General features: G+C 35.1%; 1 protein-coding gene across 1 annotated transcript; it reads left to right on the forward strand.

Moving 5' to 3' along the window:
- The first annotated feature begins 356 nt into the window (after positions 1 to 356).
- On the forward strand, positions 357 to 6,640 carry LOC127130437 (F-box/FBD/LRR-repeat protein At5g56420-like). Its single transcript, XM_051059444.1, has 4 exons — positions 357 to 588; positions 658 to 761; positions 5,158 to 6,351; positions 6,518 to 6,640. Exons 1-4 carry the CDS (start codon positions 357 to 359, stop codon positions 6,638 to 6,640), a joined length of 1,653 nt encoding a protein of 550 aa, XP_050915401.1.
- The last annotated feature ends 15,750 nt before the right edge of the window (positions 6,641 to 22,390 follow it).

Here is a 22,390-nt window from a genome sequence, read left to right on the forward strand (position 1 = left end):
GAGCATCAGCTTTGGCCTTGGCAGCTTCTTCTGCAGCTGTATGAGCTGCTTCTTTAGCTTCGACTTTAGCTTTTGCCTCAGCCTCAGTAGCAATCGCAGCAACAACAACCTTCTCTTCATCTTCTCGGATCCGCTGTTCTTCTTCTTTGCGTGCTTTCTCTTCGGCTTCCTTTCTAGCTCGTTCCTCAGCCTCTCTGGCCAAGCGCTCTTGAAGCCTAATACCAGCGTCTCTGATGAAGTCGTTGTAGACTTGTTCAGAGAGGCCTTTCAGTTTGAAGGCTTCAGAGGTCATTCAACTGGTCACTCTGTTCCAGTGGATCCTTACTTCAGAGGGATCATCATTGATGCCAGAATTGATGGTCAGAGACTTCACCTTCTCTACTGACTACTCTGAAAAAACTCATATTTCTTCTTCTAGGGTAGGGAAGGTTGTTTCTGGTTCAGTAGCAGAGGTTGGAGAGGATGGAGAAGGTGAGTTAGGGGCACTGAGATTCAGTGTGGGAGTGATGGAGGCAGCGGAAGTTGGTGGTGTGGAAATGGCAGAGGGTGACGGTGTTGTATGTTCAGGTTGTGGATTTAGTTCAGATGGTGAGTGTGTTGGTTGTTGTGCGGATGCTGGTGTTTGAGGTGGTTCAGATGTAGTTGGATTTTGTTCAGAGGTTGGGGTAGTGATGTTGGTTCAGGTTCAGAGTGTGATGGCTATTGAGAGGCCAGAGCACGGGCTTGTAGTTGAGCCAGAGTGGGGGATTAAGGGTCAGAAGGTTCATTGTCGTAGGATAAGACATAGTATGGTGGGGATTATGGTGAGGATGATGATGACGATGATGTAGTTTCATTCAGCATTTTTGCTTCAAAAACAGGTAGTGTGGTGGTAGCAAGGTTAAATTTAAGTGAGGGTGGGTTAGAGGATCTGGTGGTTGAGGGATGAGTTTTAGAGGATGTGTATATATGAGTGGTTTGGGGAAGAGAGGAAGCAATCGGTTTTATTTTAACAGAGCGGGAGAGAGGTACAGACTTACTTTGAGAGCCAGTCAGAGGGACTGGAGGTCTTGACCCAGAGGATTCTCCCAACCTTGCTTTCTTTGCCTTCTTGGACTTCTTAGAGGGTTCTCGTGTCCTCTTCATGAAGTTTGGTGGATGCTAAGGTAGCCAATCCACTGAGAACTCAGAGATGTCCACTCCTTGATTGGCCAGATCTTGTAGATAGTAAGCTACCACCTCTAAAGGGTCAATCTTGGAGAACAGATAGAGTTCGTTTGGAATCTCCCTCTGATCCTTGAGTGCTTCCCAAGAGGTGTCAAGAGTTGGTTTGGATCTGACTTGATCAATGATCCCCATGCTCTTCAGATTTCGAGCATTCAGCGGTCTTCCAATGTCAATAGTGACATCTTCCATGAGTCTGAGTTGAATCAAGTGATCCACTAAGCCACTCTAAATCAACACATCTGATATTAACCTATATGCACCTAGGGAACTGCCTCGTAGTAGCATCTATGGAATTCTCTGGATTGAAGAATCTGATAATTCTTGGAACTCTTGAGCTTCAGGAATAAGATTTCCTTCTTTTGGATGTTGCGTGGCACGTATCAATCTCATTCATATTCTGAATGTTCTTTCAGGTTCAGGATCTTCTTTGTATTCTAGGTATAACAACCTGCGCATGCAGAAGCTCTACACCTATCGTGACACCAAGTACACCTATCGTGACACCAAGTACAGGAAACAGTAAAAAGCTCAAATGTTATTTTCATCCAAAAATAATCAATACAGTATTTCAAAATACGTCTCGGCACTCCCCGACAACGGCGCCAAAAACATGTTGTCCGTAAAAATGATTGTAGGTGTCACATGCAAGTAAACATGTATGTTTTAAATGCAACAAGTGATAATAGTAAGGATATCGTACCTATAGGGAGTGGAAGAGGTTTAATTGAACTTTTGTAAGTATTCTTGTTTAAAACTAACATGAGCAGAGTAACAAACAATATTTGGAAAACACAAGTTTAGATTGTCCACAACATAGGACTAAATGTAATAAAGTGAAGGTTTGATTAAATCAAGTGAGTGAATGTTGAGCTATGATCCATTAATATGCATAATAGCCAAAATGTGTATTTGATGAGAAGTGTCGTGCCTCAAAAGGTCAAAACGCGATCTTTATGTGTATCTCTTCAACATCAAAACATGCATTAATAGGGCAAGGGAATAAATATTTAAGTCTCACTTATAACCCTAATATATGTATGGTTTATATTTTTAAAATCCTTTATGGTTATAACTTCTTATATCTAAGCAGGCTAATTAAGTGGATATCTTTATCCTACTTGTATTAACCACTTTTGTTATGAAATCCACTTGTTGTTGGATCTCTCACAACAACAAGCTTTTATCGTTTTCTGAGTTGATCATTCAAAGAAACAAATCTATAGCAGAAAAATACATAACAAAATAAGATACTAACATCACATCATTTTAACATAAAGGCAACATCATATTAACTTCACATTGTTCAACAAACAAGGGTTTTGCTCATGGTGTGCCTAGTACAAATTACTGAACTGAAACTGATAGGGAACATGCTTAAACAAAATATATAAAAGAAATGACAACCTATTAGTAAATTGGAGACTCTTGTGTTGGATAAACAACAAGTGAAGACTATAGTCGTGCCAGCTCTCAGTAATGAGTACAGGAATGAGTGAGAAGAAGAATTCTCTCTTTTCTCACGAAACCTTGCACTAAATATTCTTAAATTACTACTAAGACTACTGAACTTCTTTCTTGATGTGTGTGTGTGTATGTGTGTGGAATTCTCTCTGGGACTCTTTCCACAATTCCTAAGGTCAACTTTTATAGGCACAAGTGTGGATGTGAAAGATGGAAGGCCTCGGATCACGGGCTTTTGATGCAAACAAGGTTCAACCCATATTTCAAATTAGCATATTCCACTTTTTCCTCCATTCTTTGTGAACAAGCAATCAGGTACAAATAGTAGTGGGAGATAAAGCGTCCGTTACGGACTGCTGCAGCAGGTGGTGCAGAGGTTTAGACGGCGTTGCGTCTATGTGCAGGGAGTGCGCTTTTGCAATGGTGGTCCCCACTGTACCATTTATTTGCCTTCTTATGCAATTGATCTTATCCATTTCGTTCGATATTTCTTCCAAGCACAAATCTGCCACGCAAGCCCTAGAAATATGCATTTCTTATGCTCTTGGCCATTATCTTCTTATGAACTTCAACAAACTTTCCATTTTCCATTTATCTCTCTCTTCCAAACTCTGTCTCGACCAGTCATGCCTCAGCTTGCCTTAAACTACCTTGAAATTCAATAACAAACATGTGAAAACTACAAAAGGAACACCTATTGTGTTCCAAGTAAAATAAACTAAAAACACTACAACTTAACAAATAATCATTAAATTTATTACATAAACAGAAATGAAAAGTGATAATAATAACACACTAAAAATGGATTATCAACCAACAAACTAACTTATACAACTGCATCCAAGAACAAGATTCGACTATAACACGCACATCTTTGACTTCTGCATGTTTTAACAGACGTCGACTACACCGTGCACGACTCCTGTTGAAACATGAAATTATCATTATCAAGATTAGAGTTCGATCCAAAATATCACATATGTGTTGTATTAATGGTTTAGTAGTGTTATTTGGTTGATGAGTCAAGTTTACGTCCAAACACTTTTGTACTTTCTCTTTTATTTATTATATTTTTTCTAGATATTTTTCAAACTATTTTTTATTTATCAAAAACAAACTGTAATTTTATTTTCTCTTTTATTTATTATATTTTTTCTAGATTTTATTCAAACTATTTTTTATTTATCAAAAACAAACTATAATTTTTATTTTTAATTATTCAAAAGATCAATCCAAAAGTCTGCATGGCCAACCAGATGAGTTGCGTCTATTTTAACCATTCTACTGTATAAATAATCTCCTAGAATATATGTATTTAATATTTTGAAAAATTAAACATTACTTTATTTAATTTCTATCTTTTCTAACATTAGTTAACAAGACTATTTAAAGCATGAAAAACTAGTTTCACAAAAAGAAAATATAATTCTATAAAATATAAAATAAATTTATCTTCTCCTTGAATCTCTCATTCGTTTTTTTACGAAAACTAACCTTATCTAATTGAATTATAAAATTCGGATTATAGAATATAAAATATTTGATATTCATAGGACACGCGAGATTTGAAAAAAAAAAAAGAATTTCAAAGATGAAACTTTAGTTATAATAATGAAGCTTTTATAATTTCTCAAAAAACTTCTCATTCCAATCTCTGGACGAAGTTTTTATAATTAATGTAATTCTAACAAAGAACAAGGTTCGACTATAACACTCAAATTTTTCATTTCTACATATTTTAATAGACTTCGATCCAAAAATATCACATATATGTTGTATTAATGATCTAGTGATATTATTTGGTTGATGGGTCAAGTTTACGCCCAACACTTTTATACTTTCATTTTTATTTATTATATTCTTTTTGAGATATTTTTTCCAAACTATTTTTTATTTATCAATTTAATAAAAAAAACTATATTTTTTATTTTTAATTATTTAAAAGATCAATCCAAAAATCTGTGTGACCGACGAGATGAGTTGGGTCTATTTTACAAATAATCTCCTAGAATTTAATTTTTGAAAACTTAAACATTACTTTATTTAATTTCTATCTTTTGTAACATTGGTTAACAAGACTATTTAAGACCGAAAAACTAGGTTGACAAAAGGAAAATATAATTCTACAAAATATGAAATAGATTTATTTTGTCCTTGAATCTCTCATGATGCAAGGAAAATATAATTCTACAAAATATGAAATAGATTTATTTTGTCCTTGAATCTCTCATGATGCAGTTTTAACGAAAACTACCTATAAGATTGGACACATGAGATTTCAAAGATGAATTCCTAGCTATAATAGTGAACCCCATATTTTTCCTTAAATAAGAAACTTCTCAAATCAATATTTGAACGAAGCTTTTCACCTTTCGCTTCTTCTCCTCCAAAACCTATTGTTGATATTGCTTCCTGCAACCCTAATTTCTTTTCTAGCTTCTACCTCAAATCTTAAAATATACCCTAATTCTGTTTGTGCAATCTTTACAGATTGCAGCAACAATGGAAAGTGACTTGCCTGATTCTATTTTATCCTTTATCTTTAACAAGTTATCTTTTAAGGATCGTGTCAAAACTTCCCTATTGTCCAAGCACTGGCTTCACGAATGGAGATTTTCATCAACAACACACCTCAATTTTGATCTCTATAACACACCGGCAACAGACAAATCTCAATTTACAGCAAGATTGGATCAGTTCATGCTTCATTATGAACACGCTACAATCAGTTCAATTCGAGTAAAATTTCCATTGGGTGATGAACACAGTGATGTGATTGATAGATTGATTTCTGAAGGGATTGCTAAGGGTGTTAAACATATTCAACTATTATTCTCACATCAAACTAATCATACTAATTTAAATTTGGAATTTAAGCCTTATAGATTTCCCTTTACTCTCTTATCTAACACTGATTCTCTAACCTATCTGCACCTAGAGAACTGCCTCTTAGTAGCATCTATGGATTTCTCTGGATTGAAGAATCTCACAACTCTTGTGTTGCAACAAATCGTTGTGAAACAGGATCTACTTGAGAGCCTGTTTTCCAACTGCATCCATCTCGCAGACTTCACACTTGATAACTGCGAGTTATGTTATTATTTTAAAATAATTACTCCAACATTGGTTCATTTGAAAATTGCTAACTGTCGCTGTATCTTTATGACTGAAATGGATATCATTGCACCAAATCTCTCATCCCTTGAGTATTCTTTTAAGGGAGAAAAGATACCCTTCCTGAACATTGAGGCTCATGCGCTATCACACTTTAGCTACAAGGGTTTGCTAATTGGATTTATTGATGATGATATGTCTTGCTTGAAAAATTTGACAACAATTGTGTTGGACGGAATTCATCACGATTTCTCAAAATTGATCCCAAGTTATTTGTTTAATCAATGTCTCCAACTTGTGAACGTCACCCTTAAAAATTGCTCACTAGCCGGTGAAATATACATTACTAGTTCAAAGTTGCGTCATTTGAACATGATTGATTGCGGCTCTGAGATATCAGCTCCGTATATGATATATATTGATGCTAAGAATCTCTCGTCTTTTGAATATAGTGGTGTCATCACTAGGAAAATTTCTGTTATGGCACCAAAGTTATTGGAGATTTTTTTGAATGCTTCTGTAAAACACAAATACAGTGGTCATACTACAACAGCACCAAAGTTATTGAAGGTTTTTTGGAATGCAGCCGCCGTAAGAGAGGAAAATCGTCAAATTAAAAGATTATGTCAGTTTTGAATTTTGAAAATTGTTTTTGTCTATCAAATTTGTGTCTTGGAAAAATCAGTTTAAATTGTAGTTTCTATGATTCGTTTTTTTCTCCTTTAAATTGTTTTAGGCGCTACTGGAGGTTTTAACATCATGGTTGTATGTGGGTTTTAGGAGCTATGGTTTCTACTATACATTTGCTATGGTTTCTACTATTGACTATCTAGGCTTCTTTCAATTTATTGATTCATAGATTGATTTTAGTTTACTAAACATATTACTGGTGTATATATGCACATATTACTTAGACAATTGGAGTTACATATTGATGAAGCATCTTATCCTTTTATGGAATACTGTTCGATATTTGATGTTTTAATGGCTTCTCCACATCTCCAAAAGTTTTCTCTGATGATGAGTCATTCAACACTATTTCTTGGCTGTGATCTAGAAGTTACATGTTATACATGCCATCAGTTAGTCTCCTCAAACTGAGTTTTAATTATGATAAACAATCTCTTATTTCAACTAAGATAATGAATAAGCATTGCATTAGTTTTATATGGATGATTGCTAATATTATAATTATTATTTTTCAAAATGTATGTTAGAAATTTAACCTGGTTTTGAAAGCTATTCATGACTTCCATGTTATCCAAGTAAATAACTACTATTTTAATTTCTTTTCCACGCCTTTTTATAAAAAAACAAGGAAAAATAAAATTATTTATATATCCCTCCTTTAACAAATATTCACTAAGACGATTAAACCACGCGTCAAAATTGTTTTAGCCCATACAGGGACTTATTCAATTTGATAAAGTCGTTTTCTCGAGATCCAAAATTATGTTTCTCTAGAATATTAAACGCTTTGAGGAGCTTAATGTAAATATCACTGTCAAGTGAGTCATACAACTCAGTTGTTACAACATTCATAACGTTCAAATTAAGCCTCTCATGTGTTACAAGGCTGTCATACCCTAAATTTTACCCTGAGTTTTTCACTCGCATCAGCATAGCATGAACCGATCCATTTTTGTCGTGCATTTCATTAGTTAAAAAGCATTTATCAGAGTTTATATAAAAAAGGTTAGGAGTTTTGGCATTTTATCTGATCTTGATAATATTCATTTAGTCATATGTTGATTGAGAAGTCGAAAGACTTGATTTCTCAATCTTAGTGCATAATCTATTATGTTGCATCTCGTTTCAGAGGTTTAGAGGGTGATAATCAAGAGTGTTTTCATTGTCTGAATGTGTATAGGGTTTTGTTTGTGTTTGAGAAAGGGAAGCAAATGGTTCGAGGGTGATTCATTTGCATCCATTGTCTGTTTATATTTATTTAATCATTGAATCAGTACATTCAACAGACATTTGCATTTTATACTTGTCACAACATGCATTTTGTTTCGCATTGTGCTTAAAATTTCAGTCAGTTTAATTTTTTGGATCTACAGACAAACTGGTCGCACCGTTTCTCAACTGTACGTCGAATTAGCGGGCGAAAAATTTCAAAATTGAGCTTGTAGACATCAGTTTTGTTAATCTATGTTCCACGTAGTTTAACCTGGTGTGCTCATTTTTAATTTTTCGAGTACTTTTTCAGTCATATTTTTTGTCCGCCTGAGCCTTTTAACTTGACATTTTTTATTTTTAAATTTAATCAAAACATGTATGTTTCTGAGAAGTTTATTTTGTGTTGATCATTTTGGTGCATTCCATTTATTTTTTCGGGCAATATTTGCGCCCGACTTTTGTCTTTTTTTAAAATCATTTTATTAAACCAAAGCAATTAGTAGGTTAAGTTAGAATTTATTTAAGACTTGATTTATTTTCTGTTGACTTATTTAATTTAATTTTAATTTCTAAAGTTTAACTTATTTAGAATTTAAAATCCAATACAAGAAGAAGTAAGAAATTGAAGAGAAAGACTCCTTCTTTCAGTGCCACGTGGTGCTTTCTCTTTGGTAATATAAAGATTTTTCTTCATCAACGGCAAGAGAGAGAGAGAGTGGAATGGACGTAAAGGGGAAGAAAACAACTTTAAAGGACAAACCATCATCATATGCAAAAGAAAGACACTTTCATTATTACTGAACCAAATCAATCTTCCCACCTCATTTCACTTCAACATATTAAAAAAATATATCACCTCTCATTTCTCAAGTGGACATGAAAAAATGATCTCTCTCAGGATGCCCTTAAAATAAAAGAGAGCATCACTTATCAAAGATAATCACACACGATACACGCCGGAAAACCACACACGTTTGTCACCTTCCTCTATATCAATTTGTCCCTCTCATTCAACCTCTTCTCCAACCCAGCATCGCTTCGCCTCAACCCCACCGTGAATATTCCGACCATGATACATAACACCACTCCTCAACCTCCATAACCATGTGAAGACACCTCCAACATCCATTCGAAACCAGTAACACCGACCATACTACACGCATCACGTCATCACCAGATAACACATTCATCTCACCAGATTGTGCGGCACTGCAGCCACCGTCGATATCGTATGTTCTCGGTTTTCTCTTGTTTCACTTTTGATTAGTTATTTCGTGTTTTATCCATGATTCTGAGTGAAGCCTTTGCAGTGAGAGATAAGAGCCTAATTTTTATGTTTGCTGCTAGTTATTTTGCATTCATTATGGACACGAATTTGCATCTGTTTTTTTACTTGAAATCATGTATTTGTAACATGATCGAGACTTTGCTGACGTCGGTGTTCGTGTGCATTTTTTTTAGATTTTTTATTATAGGTGTGTGGCATTTCTACGTTTCCACATATTCACGACTTACCATAGAATATTTCTACATATTTGTTTTCCCAACTTCATGCATTCCGATTGATGTTACATTATGAATTATTACCTTGGGTGCTTGCTCAAATGAGAAAGAGATAGAAACAGGGAGCTATTTAGAGTGAAAGAGAATGAGTGTTCTGAGCATTGACATGATATTTGTTTGTTTTATTACTAACAGTGGTTTGGTTTCGTATGCGAGTGATTCAATTCACACAATGTCGAGTTGTATGGTCAATATGTTTGTGTTTGGTTGATGTTTATCTCGGTTATTTGAATAAGTCAGCAACATTTTCGAACATACACTATTATCGTTGATGCATTTAACAATATGTGAGTACTCATGTAATTGAGTTGCAAGGTTTATATGATATAATGAGTTTGGGATTTCAAGTCATTTAACTGTAGTTTATGTCTCTGATAGTTAATTATTTAGTTTGAATATCTAAAGTATGTCCATATAAATGCAGTAGATACATCTTACACATGCATTTTAGTTTTGAGTTTCGTGTGTGTAAAAAGAAATCAATGTACTAGTTGTTTTTGGTAGAGTGTGATAGTATTGGTTTTGTGATTGTTAACGGTAATAATAGTGTACGTCTTGGTGTATTGAATTATGCATGAATGGTGGTGTAGTTATTATACTGTGTAAAATATTTGTGTCTGTAACAACTTTAATCCATTCCTTTAGTATTATTATTATAATATTTTGTTTTTGGTTAGTTATGTGAGCCTTAGTGTCATCCTTAATTGGATTTTAACTTCTAATTTATTTTTTATAGCTTATTAGATTTAGGAATGTCATAAAATAATATAAAAACTTTTTATGAAGCAATTATTTGTAATAAAACAAGTTTGTTTTAAAACAAGGTTAAATCTTTAGAATTTTTAGAATTAGACGCGTTGATAATTTATTTTCAAATTTAATCAAACGTTTCTAAACTCTTTTCATAAATTTTAGATTGGAATGAAAAAGAAGGTGATTGGGTGTAGACCTCTTCCCTTTCCGAATACTCGAATATTGCTGTAGAGCTCACTATTTGGGTATTCGTTTTTCATCTTAAACCACGATAACAAATTAAATCAAGATAGGTTCTCCTATTAAAGGAAAAAGACTGACTGAGTTTAGACCTTCCTCAGTCTCCGATTATTCGAACACTGCTGTAGAGCTCTCTGTTTGATTAATTGCTTAAATTCTAAAACACATTCAAAACAAATAAAACCTATCATTTCTAGCCCCCGCCACATCCAAACTATTTTCATAAAGTCGACTTCAGAAGCTTGATCCAACGTCAAGTCGTCCCCCTATTTTCAAAAACTTTTCACAATAAAAATGGAAGAAACTGATTAAGTTTAAACTTTCTCTGTTCTGGATGTTAGGATACTGCTGTAGAGCTCAATGTTCAAACATTCGTCTTCCATATAAAAATACAATAATTACCAGAATTAGGTCATTTCTCTTATAGAAGAAAAAGATTGATTGGGTATCGACCTTCTCTTTCCCGATTATTTGGACACTGTTGTAGAGCTCTCTGTCTGACTAATCGTCTTCCGTTAACGAACTTTGGCCTAATTTGCCATGCATTTTCATAATAAAATTTTGGATGAAAAGAGAGTGATTGGGCTTAGGCCTCTTCCTTTTCGAGCATCTGAGTACTGCAGTAGAGCTCCCTGCTTAGATGCTTGTCTCCTCTTAAAATCAACTCAAACTTATTTTCCGCCCTTGTGCGACCCCGAAAACATTTTCAGAAAAGAGTATGCAACATCCATTTTGATGCGAAACAAACAAAGACTTCAGCCTCCAAGAGTGAGCAGCAAGTAAAGGTTTAATCGCTCAAATGTGATCCAAGCATCACTCTCTTTAAAAGCAATCCACCCAGTAGTTCTCAGAGGTAGAACTACGTATGCCTTGAGTTCTTCATAGCACCTGGAGATACGTAGGAGCAGGATTGCGAAATCTTGTCAGGCACATTAATATTAAAAAACCTTAAGTTCTTCCTTTCTTTCTTTCTCTTTTCTCACCCGATAAGTAGAAGATCGCAAACGATATCACGCTAACACTCTAACACAAAACTAGCTAAGTGGGTCCCATCGAGTACGATGGATGTAAGGGGTGCTAATACCTTCCCCTTGCATAACCGACTCCCGAACCCGATTTGGTTGCGACGACCATTTCTTTTTTATTTTTGTGGGTTTTATCGATATTTCCCCTTTCCCTCTTTGGGAATAAATAAAGTTCGGTGGCGACTCTGTTTTGTTTATATTTCGAGCGTTCCTTACGCTCGGGTATTTTTCGCGCCGCGACAAAGGCTAATTAAATATCAAAAATTGAACTGCATCCACTACAGGTGGATATGTTTCACTAAAATAAATCTTAGATCTTTGTAAAAATTATTGAGCAACAATTCAGACTTTCTATCTCACAATTTCACCATTCTTATTTTCCTTTTTCACAAAAACTCATTTATATCCAATTGGTTTCACACTTTGAGGTGTTCAGACTACAAATCCAAAATCAGGTCACCTCGATGGATTTTGTGACTGGGTTGCCGAATACTTCGAGAGGGAGTGATTCGATTTGGGTAATTGTTGATAGACTGACTAAATTGACTCGTTTTATACCGATTAAGATCAGTTTCTCATTATAGAGGTTCGCTGAGATATGCATTAGTACTCTATTTGGAAGCTACATGGCATTCCGTCGAGTATAGTTTCCGACAGAGATACGAGGTCACTTCCAGATTTTGGGAGAGCTTACGAGAAGCTCTGGGTACTAGACTGAGGTTGAGTTATGTCTATCACCCACAAATCGATGGTCAGATTGAGAGGACTATCCAGTCTCTAGAGGATTTGTTTAGGTCTTGTGTCTTGGAGCATGACGGTGCTTGGCATAGTTACTTACCACAGATTGAGTTCACATACATTAACAATTATCATTTTAGTATCAGCATGACACCTTTTAAGGCTTTATATGGTAGAAGGTGTATGACCCCCTTATGTTGGTATGATTCTGGAGAGAGTGATGTACTTGGACCTGAGATTGTACATCAGACGACTGAGAAAGTCAAAATGATCTAAGAAAAGATGAAGGCATCTCAGATTTGGTTGAAAAGTTATCACGACAAGCGAAGGAAGGATCTTGAGTTTCAAGAAGGTGATCATGTTTTTCTGAGAGTCACTCATGTGACGGGTGTTAGTCGTGCTCTAAAGTCTAAGAAGATTACTCCTCGCTTCATTGGACCAAATTAGATTACTCAGAGGATTGGAGTTGCTGCCTACCGCGTGACTTTGCCCTATCTCTCTCGAACCTACATGATATTTTCCATGTGTCACAACTCCGAAAGCATATTCATGATCTGTTTCATGTAATTCAGATGGATGATGTGAAAGTTCAGGATAATCTACCTATTGAGACATCACTCATTCAAATCGAGGATATAGAAGTGAAGTAACTATGTGGCAAAGAGATTGTTCTTATAAAGGTTGTTTGGAGAGAACTTGCTGGAGGTAGTATGACTTGGGAGCTGGAGAGTCGGATGAAGGAATCTTATCCATGTCATGCCCCAAAATATGGTCTACTCTTTTCACTTTGCATATGGCTTATAACCTTTAACTCATCTACACACATTCATCCAAAAAGTTATTTCATTGATAAATATACAATTACATTACAAATCATTACATAAAAAAATACATTTTTGACCTACGGTTGACTTTGGTCAACTGTTGAATTTTTGGTCCTACTAATTTTTGCACAAGTCTTCTCCTAGTGGTGCCTCTAGTTCTTCAAAGCTTCCCCTTATCATTGATATCATGCCTTTCCAAAATCCACCCTAAGCATGTCTTGCCAAATCCAATACCAAGCACAAGGTCAGCCATGCACCAATGGAGAAAGCATCATAATACATCAGCAAAATCATTTGTACACATACAACTCCAATATCCTTCAAACACATTGCATCTGCATTTTAAAATAAAAAGATTAACTTTATTCAATTAATTCCATTTAAGCAACTAACTCATTTAACCATTTACATCAGAACATACATTAGTCATATTAGAACCAAAGCAATGATCATATCATAACATAACATGCCATGTTTGAAAGTCCATGTAAAGTCTAACACGAAACTTCTAACATAATTTAATAGTCTAAGCAATCGAGGAATCCCCTAACTAATTTACATGTTAATAGTAGTTATTAGTCAAAGTTCCATTTTAAACCAACTTTTTAAAGTTGCCTTCATAACAGCCATAAGCTACTAGTTCAATCATATGCGCCTATTGACATCATTTACATACTTGACCAATTATACAAAAATACAACATATGGTACAAGATATGGAAAGTGCCAAAAAATTAAAAATTTAAGATCTAAGCACAATATTCGTTATTGTACAAGATACACAATGGAAAATTATAATAAACTACATCCCTGGAAACATTAATTCGCAACTCCTATTGTATAATGTAATCTGCAACAAAACCTGAAAAGCAACAATAATATTTGGGTGAGATAATAATCTCAGTGAGTTCCCTATCTTATGGGTCCACTCGGCTCTACAAGGTTCTAACCAAATTCTAACTCAAGTCAAAGGGGGTAAAAAGCCTTGAGTACATAAAACTTTCAATGTATGGAAACATGTCTCTTAAGTTCATTAACTTAAACAATCACTAGTCGAAAACCATACCAAGGTATCTTTCCCCGGCCAACCCTACGTGTAGGATTATCGACACGAGTCAATGATCCTTGTATCAGTGGTATCTTTCATCGACCAACCCTATTTCTAGGATTATCGACTCGGGTCATGGATCATATCTCATACTTTTACATACACATGGACTTCGGGTTATAAGGGATAATATCCATCTCAGGAATCATCGCTTCCTATGGGACTCCAAACCCATTTCGATCATTTTACCCATATGGAACTCACTCCAATTTGGGACCCACCAACTTTGGGATTCAAACTAGGTTATTCAAGTATCAGTGTGTACATCCTAATTCTTACTCTATATAAGCATCACAACTTGGGACGACACAATTAAGGGATTGTTTCTGACTATGTGACTAGATAGAAACACAATGTGATTGTATTCAACAATCACAAGGAAAACACATTCAACTTGATCACATAACGACACAACATGTTCCATATAAAACATTTTATTTCATGACTAAACTATAATTTTAGCAACTACTTGTCCGCGACAGACACCAAGGTACCCTTGCGTCCAAGTATCTCCATCTAAGTCAATTTCATAACCTAAGTTATCTTTCTAGTTATTTTCCTAGTTATAACCCTAGGTTTCCTCACTCATCATCATAGACTTTTAATCTTGTTATTACACAAACCACCTAACTAAAGGTAGAGAAAAACAAGAAAGGGGGTTTGAATTGTTTTTGGAAATAAAAACTTTTTGAGAAATCAAACACGCACAGAATAAAAATGAATATGACACAAAATTTTATACTGATTCGCTTGAAATTCAAAGCTACTCCAGTCCACCCGGCCAAGGTGATTCCGCCTTCAAAAAGGACTTAATCCACTAATCTTGAAAGATTACACAAACAATTGTCTAAGATAATAATCTCTTAGCACTCTCAAGTATTCAGACTGCACATAGTCACTTGAGGAAATATCTTAGCAAAAATATGATTTGTAAAGCAATGTGCTTCTAACAAAAAGAAAATATTACAGAATTATAAGAACAACAACTTTTCACGTAAGAGAAGTAGCTCGTGAAAATAAGAGAGAATGATTGAGAGTTTTTGTATTCTTGTGTGTCTCAGGTGTATTTCCCTTGTGAAGTATTCCGTCCTTTATATAGGCATTTGAGAGGACCGTTGAATGATGACAGGATCTTGTTCATTGAAGAATGTTTATTGTCATTACTCTCCTTGTTTCTTTCTAAAACAGTTTTGGGCGCGTCATAATTTCCTTCTAGAAATAGTTTCTTTCTAAAAACAGATTTCTTCATGGTTACGCGTTATGGGCTGGTGAATCTGTATCAGAGTCTTGTTAGTCAGAGTTCAACTTCAGAGATTGCTTCTATCTGACCAAATCATAGTTTCTTTATAATCTTGACTTTTTCATATTCAGAGTCTAGATTTAATCTTCTTTATCAGAGTTTCTGACTTCTTTTTGGTTTTGCTGGTTCCTGCGTTGATCAGAGTCAGATCCTTCTGGACACGTTTCCTCTGAGTAGCATCTGATTGCTGATTCTGTATCTGATGTTTTTATCTATCTGATTGTTTTGATCAGAGTCCTTCATACTTAATAAAAAAATTGTTAGGGTACCATTTTTGTTTTATCCTTTGTTATCATCAAAATCTTAGAGATACATTGTAGAACCAACTTTGTTCTTAAAATCTCCCCATTTTTTATGATGACAAAACAACATAGATTAGAGGTGAAACAGTACATAAATTTTCAGATCAGATAGGGAAAGAGACTCCCCCTGAGTTAGATCCTTGGATTAACCAGAAGTTCTTATCGGACCTTCCTTGGTTTAGTGTTTTAGCTACTTTCCTACATATCTTTAGTCATTGGTTTAATAATAATTTTTAATAATGTTTGTAGTGCTTTGAGAGGATTTAGTTATGTTTCCATCAGAGCTGTTTTAGTTCTCCCCCTTTTTGTCAGAATCAAAAAGATATAGCAAAAAAAATTGATATTGATAAAGACAGCAGTTACAGATAAGCAGCACAGAAGGCAGATACTAGAAAGCAAAAGAAACATTTAAAACAGAAAAGCAACAAGCAAATAGCCTAGGTGCCTAAGGGTTTGGGGGCGGAGGCATCCTTTGGAGAAACTGAGATAACATGTTCTGAATGTTGTTGATAGAGTCCTGTTGATCCAGCCTAGCCCGATCCACTTGTTGTTCTTTCTGCAGTTCCTCCAGAGTCTTCAAGACCAGAGGGACAAACCCAGAGTTGGATTTCTCCCCCTGAGTCAGAGCATCAGCTTTGGCCTTGGCAGCTTCTTCTGCAGCTGTATGAGCTGCTTCTTTAGCTTCGACTTTAGCTTTTGCCTCAGCCTCAGTAGCAATCGCAGCAACAACAACCTTCTCTTCATCTTCTCGGATCCGCTGTTCTTCTTCTTTGCGTGCTTTCTCTTCGGCTTCCTTTCTAGCCCGTTCCTCAGCCTCTCTGGCCAAGCGCTCTTGGAGCCTAATACCAGCGTCTCTGATGAAGTCGTTGTAGACTTGTTCAGAGAGGCCTTTCAGTTTGAAGGCTTCAGAGGTCATTCAACTGGTCACTCTGTTCCAGTGGATCCTTACTTCAGAGGGATCATCATTGATGCCAGAATTGATGGTCAGAGACTTGACCTTCTCTACTGACTACTCTGAAAAAACTCATATTTCTTCTTCTAGGGTAGGGAAGGTTGTTTCTGGTTCAGTAGCAGAGGTTGGAGAGGATGGAGAAGGTGAGTTAGGGGCACTGAGATTCAGTGTGGGAGTGATGGAGGCAGCGGAAGTTGGTGGTGTGGGAATGGCAGAGGGTGACGGTGTTGTTTGTTCAGGTTGTGGATTTAGTTCAGATGGTGAGTATGTTGGTTGTTGTGCGGATGCTGGTGTTTGAGGTGGTTCAGATGTAGTTGGATTTTGTTCAGAGGTTGGGGTAGTGATGTTGGTTCAGGTTCAGAGTGTGATGGCTATTGAGAGGCCAGAGCACGGGCTTGTAGTTGAGCCAGAGTGGGGGATTAAGGGTCAGAAGGTTCATTGTCGTAGGGTAAGACATAGTATGGTGGGGATTATGGTGAGGATGATGATGACGATGATGTAGTTTCATTCAGCATTTTTGCTTCAAAAATAGTTAGTGTGGTGGTAGCAAGGTTAAATTTAAGTGAGGGTGGGTTAGAGGATCTGGTGGCTGAGGGATGAGTTTTAGAGGATGTGTATATATGAGTGGTTTGGGGAAGAGAAGAAGCAATCGGTTTTATTTTAACAGAGCGGGAGAGAGGTACAGACTTACTTTGAGAGCCAGTCAGAGGGACTGGAGGTCTTGACCCAGAGGATTCTCCCAACCATGCTTTCTTCGCCTTCTTGGACTTCTTAGAGGGTTCTCGTGTCCTCTTCATGAAGTTTGGTGGATGCTCAGGTAGCCAATCCACTGAGAACTCAGAGATGTCCACTCCTTGATTGGCCAGATCTTGTAGATAGTAAGCTACCACCTCTAAAGGGTCAATCTTGGAGAACAGATAGAGTTCGTTTGGAATCTCCCTCTGATCCTTGAGTGCTTCCCAAGAGGTGTCAAGAGTTGGTTTGGATCTGACTTGATCAATGATCCCCATGCTCTTCAGATTTCGAGCATTCAACGGTCTTCCAATGTCAATAGTGACATCTTCCATGAGTCTGAGTTGAATCAAGTGATCCACTAAGCCACTCTAAATCAACACATCTGATATTAACCTATATGCACCTAGGGAACTGCCTCGTAGTAGCATCTATGGAATTCTCTGGATTGAAGAATCTGATAATTCTTGGAATTCTTGAGCTTCAGGAATAAGATTTCCTTCTTTTGGATGTTGCGTGGCACGTATCAATCTCATTCATATTCTGAATGTTCTATCAGGTTCAGGATCTTCTTTGTATTCTAGGTATAACAACCTGCGCATGCAGAAGCTCTACGCCTATCGTGACACCAAGTACACCTATCGTGACACCAAGTACAGGAAACAGTAAAAAGCTCAAATGTTATTTTCATCCAAAAATAATCAATACAGTATTTCAAAATACGTCTCGGCACTCCCCGACAACGGCGCCAAAAACATGTTGTCCGTAAAAATGATTGTAGGTGTCACATGCAAGTAAACATGTATGTTTTAAATGCAACAAGTGATAATAGTAAGGATATCGTACCTATAGGGAGTGGAAGAGGTTTAATTGAACTTTTGTAAGTATTCTTGTTTAAAACTAACATGAGCAGAGTAACAAACAATATTTGGAAAACACAAGTTTAAATTGTCCACAACATAGGACTAAATGTAATAAAGTGAAGGTTTGATTAAATCAAGTGAGTGAATGTTGAGCTATGATCCATTAATATGCATAATAGCCAAAATGTGTATTTGATGAGAAGTGTCGTGCCTCAAAAGGTCAAAACGCGATCTTTATGTGTATCTCTTCAACATCAAAACATGCATTAATAGGGCAAGGGAATAAATATTTAAGTCTCACTTATAACCCTAATATATGTATGGTTTATATTTTTAAAATCCTTTATGGTTATAACTTCTTATATCTAAGCAGGCTAATTAAGTGGATATCTTTATCCTACTTGTATTAACCACTTTTGTTATGAAATCCACTTGTTGTTGGATCTCTCACAACAACAAGCTTTTATCGTTTTCTGAGTTGATCATTCAAAGAAACAAATCTATAGCAGAAAAATACATAACAAAATAAGATACTAACATCACATCATTTTAACATAAAGGCAACATCATATTAACTTCACATTGTTCAACAAACAAGGGTTTTGCTCATGGTGTGCCTAGTACAAATTACTGAACTGAAACTGATAGGGAACATGCTTAAACAAAATATATAAAAGAAATGACAACCTATTAGTAAATTGGAGACTCTTGTGTTGGATAAACAACAAGTGAAGACTATAGTCGTGCCAGCTCTCAGTAATGAGTACAGGAATGAGTGAGAAGAAGAATTCTCTCTTTTCTCACGAAACCTTGCACTAAATATTCTTAAATTACTACTAAGACTACTGAACTTCTTTCTTGATGTGTGTGTGTGTATGTGTGTGGAATTCTCTCTGGGACTCTTTCCACAATTCCTAAGGTCAACTTTTATAGGCACAAGTGTGGATGTGAAAGATGGAAGGCCTCGGATCACGGGCTTTTGATGCAAACAAGGTTCAACCCATATTTCAAATTAGCATATTCCACTTTTTCCTCCATTCTTTGTGAACAAGCAATCAGGTACAAATAGTAGTGGGAGATAAAGCGTCCGTTACGGGCTGCTGCAGCAGGTGGTGCAGAGGTTTAGACGGCGTTGCGTCTATGTGCAGGGAGTGCGCTTTTGCAATGGTGGTCCCCACTGTACCATTTATTTGCCTTCTTATGCAATTGATCTTATCCATTTCGTTCGATATTTCTTCCAAGCACAAATCTGCCACGCAAGCCCTAGAAATATGCATTTCTTATGCTCTTGGCCATTATCTTCTTATGAACTTCAACAAACTTTCCATTTTCCATTTATCTCTCTCTTCCAAACTCTGTCTCGACCAGTCATGCCTCAGCTTGCCTTAAACTGCCTTGAAATTCAATAACAAACATGTGAAAACTACAAAAGGAACACCTATTGTGTTCCAAGTAAAATAAACTAAAAACACTAAAACTTAACAAATAATCCTTAAATTTATTACATAAACAGAAATGAAAAGTGATAATAATAACACACTAAAAATGGATTATCAACCAACAAACTAACTGATACAACTGCATCCAAGAACAAGATTCGACTATAACACGCACATCTTTGACTTCTGCATGTTTTAACAGACGTCGACTACACCGTGCACGACTCCTGTTGAAACATGAAATTATCATTATCAAGATTAGAGTTCGATCCAAAATATCACATATGTGTTGTATTAATGGTTTAGTAGTGTTATTTGGTTGATGAGTCAAGTTTACGTCCAAACACTTTTGTACTTTCTCTTTTATTTATTATATTTTTTCTAGATTTTTTTCAAACTATTTTTTATTTATCAAAAACAAACTGTAATTTTATTTTCTCTTTTATTTATTATATTTTTTCTAGATTTTATTCAAACTATTTTTTATTTATCAAAAACAAACTATAATTTTTATTTTTAATTATTCAAAAGATCAATCCAAAAGTCTGCATGGCCAACCAGATGAGTTGCGTCTATTTTAACCATTCTACTGTATAAATAATCTCCTAGAATATATGTATTTAATATTTTGAAAAATTAAACATTACTTTATTTAATTTCTATCTTTTCTAACATTAGTTAACAAGACTATTTAAAGCATGAAAAACTAGTTTCACAAAAAGAAAATATAATTCTATAAAATATAAAATAAATTTATCTTCTCCTTGAATCTCTCATTCGTTTTTTTACGAAAACTAACCTTATCTAATTGAATTATAAAATTCGGATTATAGAATATAAAATATTTGATATTCATAGGACACGCGAGATTTGAAAAAAAAAAGAATTTCAAAGATGAAACTTTAGTTATAATAATGAAGCTTTTATAATTTCTCAAAAAACTTCTCATTCCAATCTCTGGACGAAGTTTTTATAATTAATGTAATTCTAACAAAGAACAAGGTTCGACTATAACACGCAAATTTTTCATTTCTACATCTTTTAATAGACTTCGATCCAAAAATATCACATATATGTTGTATTAATGATCTAGTGATATTATTTGGTTGATGGGTCAAGTTTACGCCCAACACTTTTATACTTTCATTTTTATTTATTATATTCTTTTTGAGATATTTTTTCCAAACTATTTTTTATTTATCAATTTAATAAAAAAAACTATATTTTTTATTTTTAATTATTTAAAAGATCAATCCAAAAATCTGCGTGACCGACGAGATGAGTTGGGTCTATTTTACAAATAATCTCCTAGAATTTAATTTTTGAAAACTTAAACATTACTTTATTTAATTTCTATCTTTTGTAACATCGGTTAACAAGACTATTTAAGATCGAAAAACTAGGTTCACAAAAGGAAAATATAATTCTACAAAATATGAAATAGATTTATTTTGTCCTTGAATCTCTCATGATGCAAGGAAAATATAATTCTACAAAATATGAAATAGATTTATTTTGTCCTTGAATCTCTCATGATGCAGTTTTAACGAAAACTACCTATAAGATTGGGCACGTGAGATTTCAAAGATGAATTCCTAGCTATAATAGTGAACCCTTTTCCTTAAATAAGAAACTTCTCAAATCAATATTTGAACGAAGCTTTTCACCTTTCGCTTCTTCTCCTCCAAAACCTATTGTTGATATTGCTTCCTGCAACCCTAATTTCTTTTCTAGCTTCTACCTCAAATCTTAAAATATACCCTAATTCTGTTTGTGCAATCTTTACAGATTGCAGCAACAATGGAAAGTGACTTGCCTGATTCTATTTTATCCTTTATCTTTAACAAGTTATCTTTTAAGGATCGTGTCAAAACTTTCCTATTGTCCAAGCACTGGCTTCACGAATGGAGATTTTCATCAACAACACACCTCAATTTTGATCTCTATAACAGACCGGCAACAGACAAATCTCAATTTACAGCAAGATTGGATCAGTTCATGCTTCATTATGAACACGCTACAATCAGTTCATGCTTCATTATGAACACGCTACAAGGGTTTGCTAATTGGATTTATTGATGATGATATGTCTTGCTTGAAAAATTTGACAACAATTGTGTTGGACGGAATTCATCACGATTTCTCAAAATTGATCCCAAGTTATTTGTTTAATCAATGTCTCCAACTTGCGAACGTCACCCTTAAAAATTGCTCACTAGCCGGTGAAATATACATTACTAGTTCAAAGTTGCGTCATTTGAACATGATTGATTGCGGCTCTGAGATATCAGCTCCGTATATGATATATATTGATGCTAAGAATCTCTCGTCTTTTGAATATAGTGGTGTCATCACTAGGAAAATTTCTGTTATGGCACCAAAGTTATTGGAGATTTTTTTGAATGCTTCTGTAAAACACAAATACAGTGGTCATACTACAACAGCACCAAAGTTATTGAAGGTTTTTTGGAATGCAGCCGCCGTAAGAGAGGAAAATCGTCAAATTAAAAGATTATGTCAGTTTTGAATTTTGAAAATTGTTTTTTGTCTATCAAATTTATGTCTTGGAAAAATCAGTTTAATTGTAGTTTCTATGATTCGTTTTTTTCTCCTTTAAATTGTTTTAGGCGCTACTGGAGGTTTTAACATCATGGTTGTATGTGGGTTTTAGGAGCTATGGTTTCTACTACACATTTGCTATGGTTTCTACTATTGACTATCTAGGCTTCTTTCAATTTATTGATTCATAGATTGATTTTAGTTTACTAAACATATTACTGGTGTATATATGCACATATTACTTAGACAATTGGAGTTACATATTGATGAAGCATCTTATCCTTTTATGGAATACTGTTCGATATTTGAT

Source organism: Lathyrus oleraceus, chromosome 3, assembly GCF_024323335.1.
Source record: "Lathyrus oleraceus cultivar Zhongwan6 chromosome 3, CAAS_Psat_ZW6_1.0, whole genome shotgun sequence".
Taxonomy (NCBI): Eukaryota; Viridiplantae; Streptophyta; class Magnoliopsida; order Fabales; family Fabaceae; genus Lathyrus; species Lathyrus oleraceus.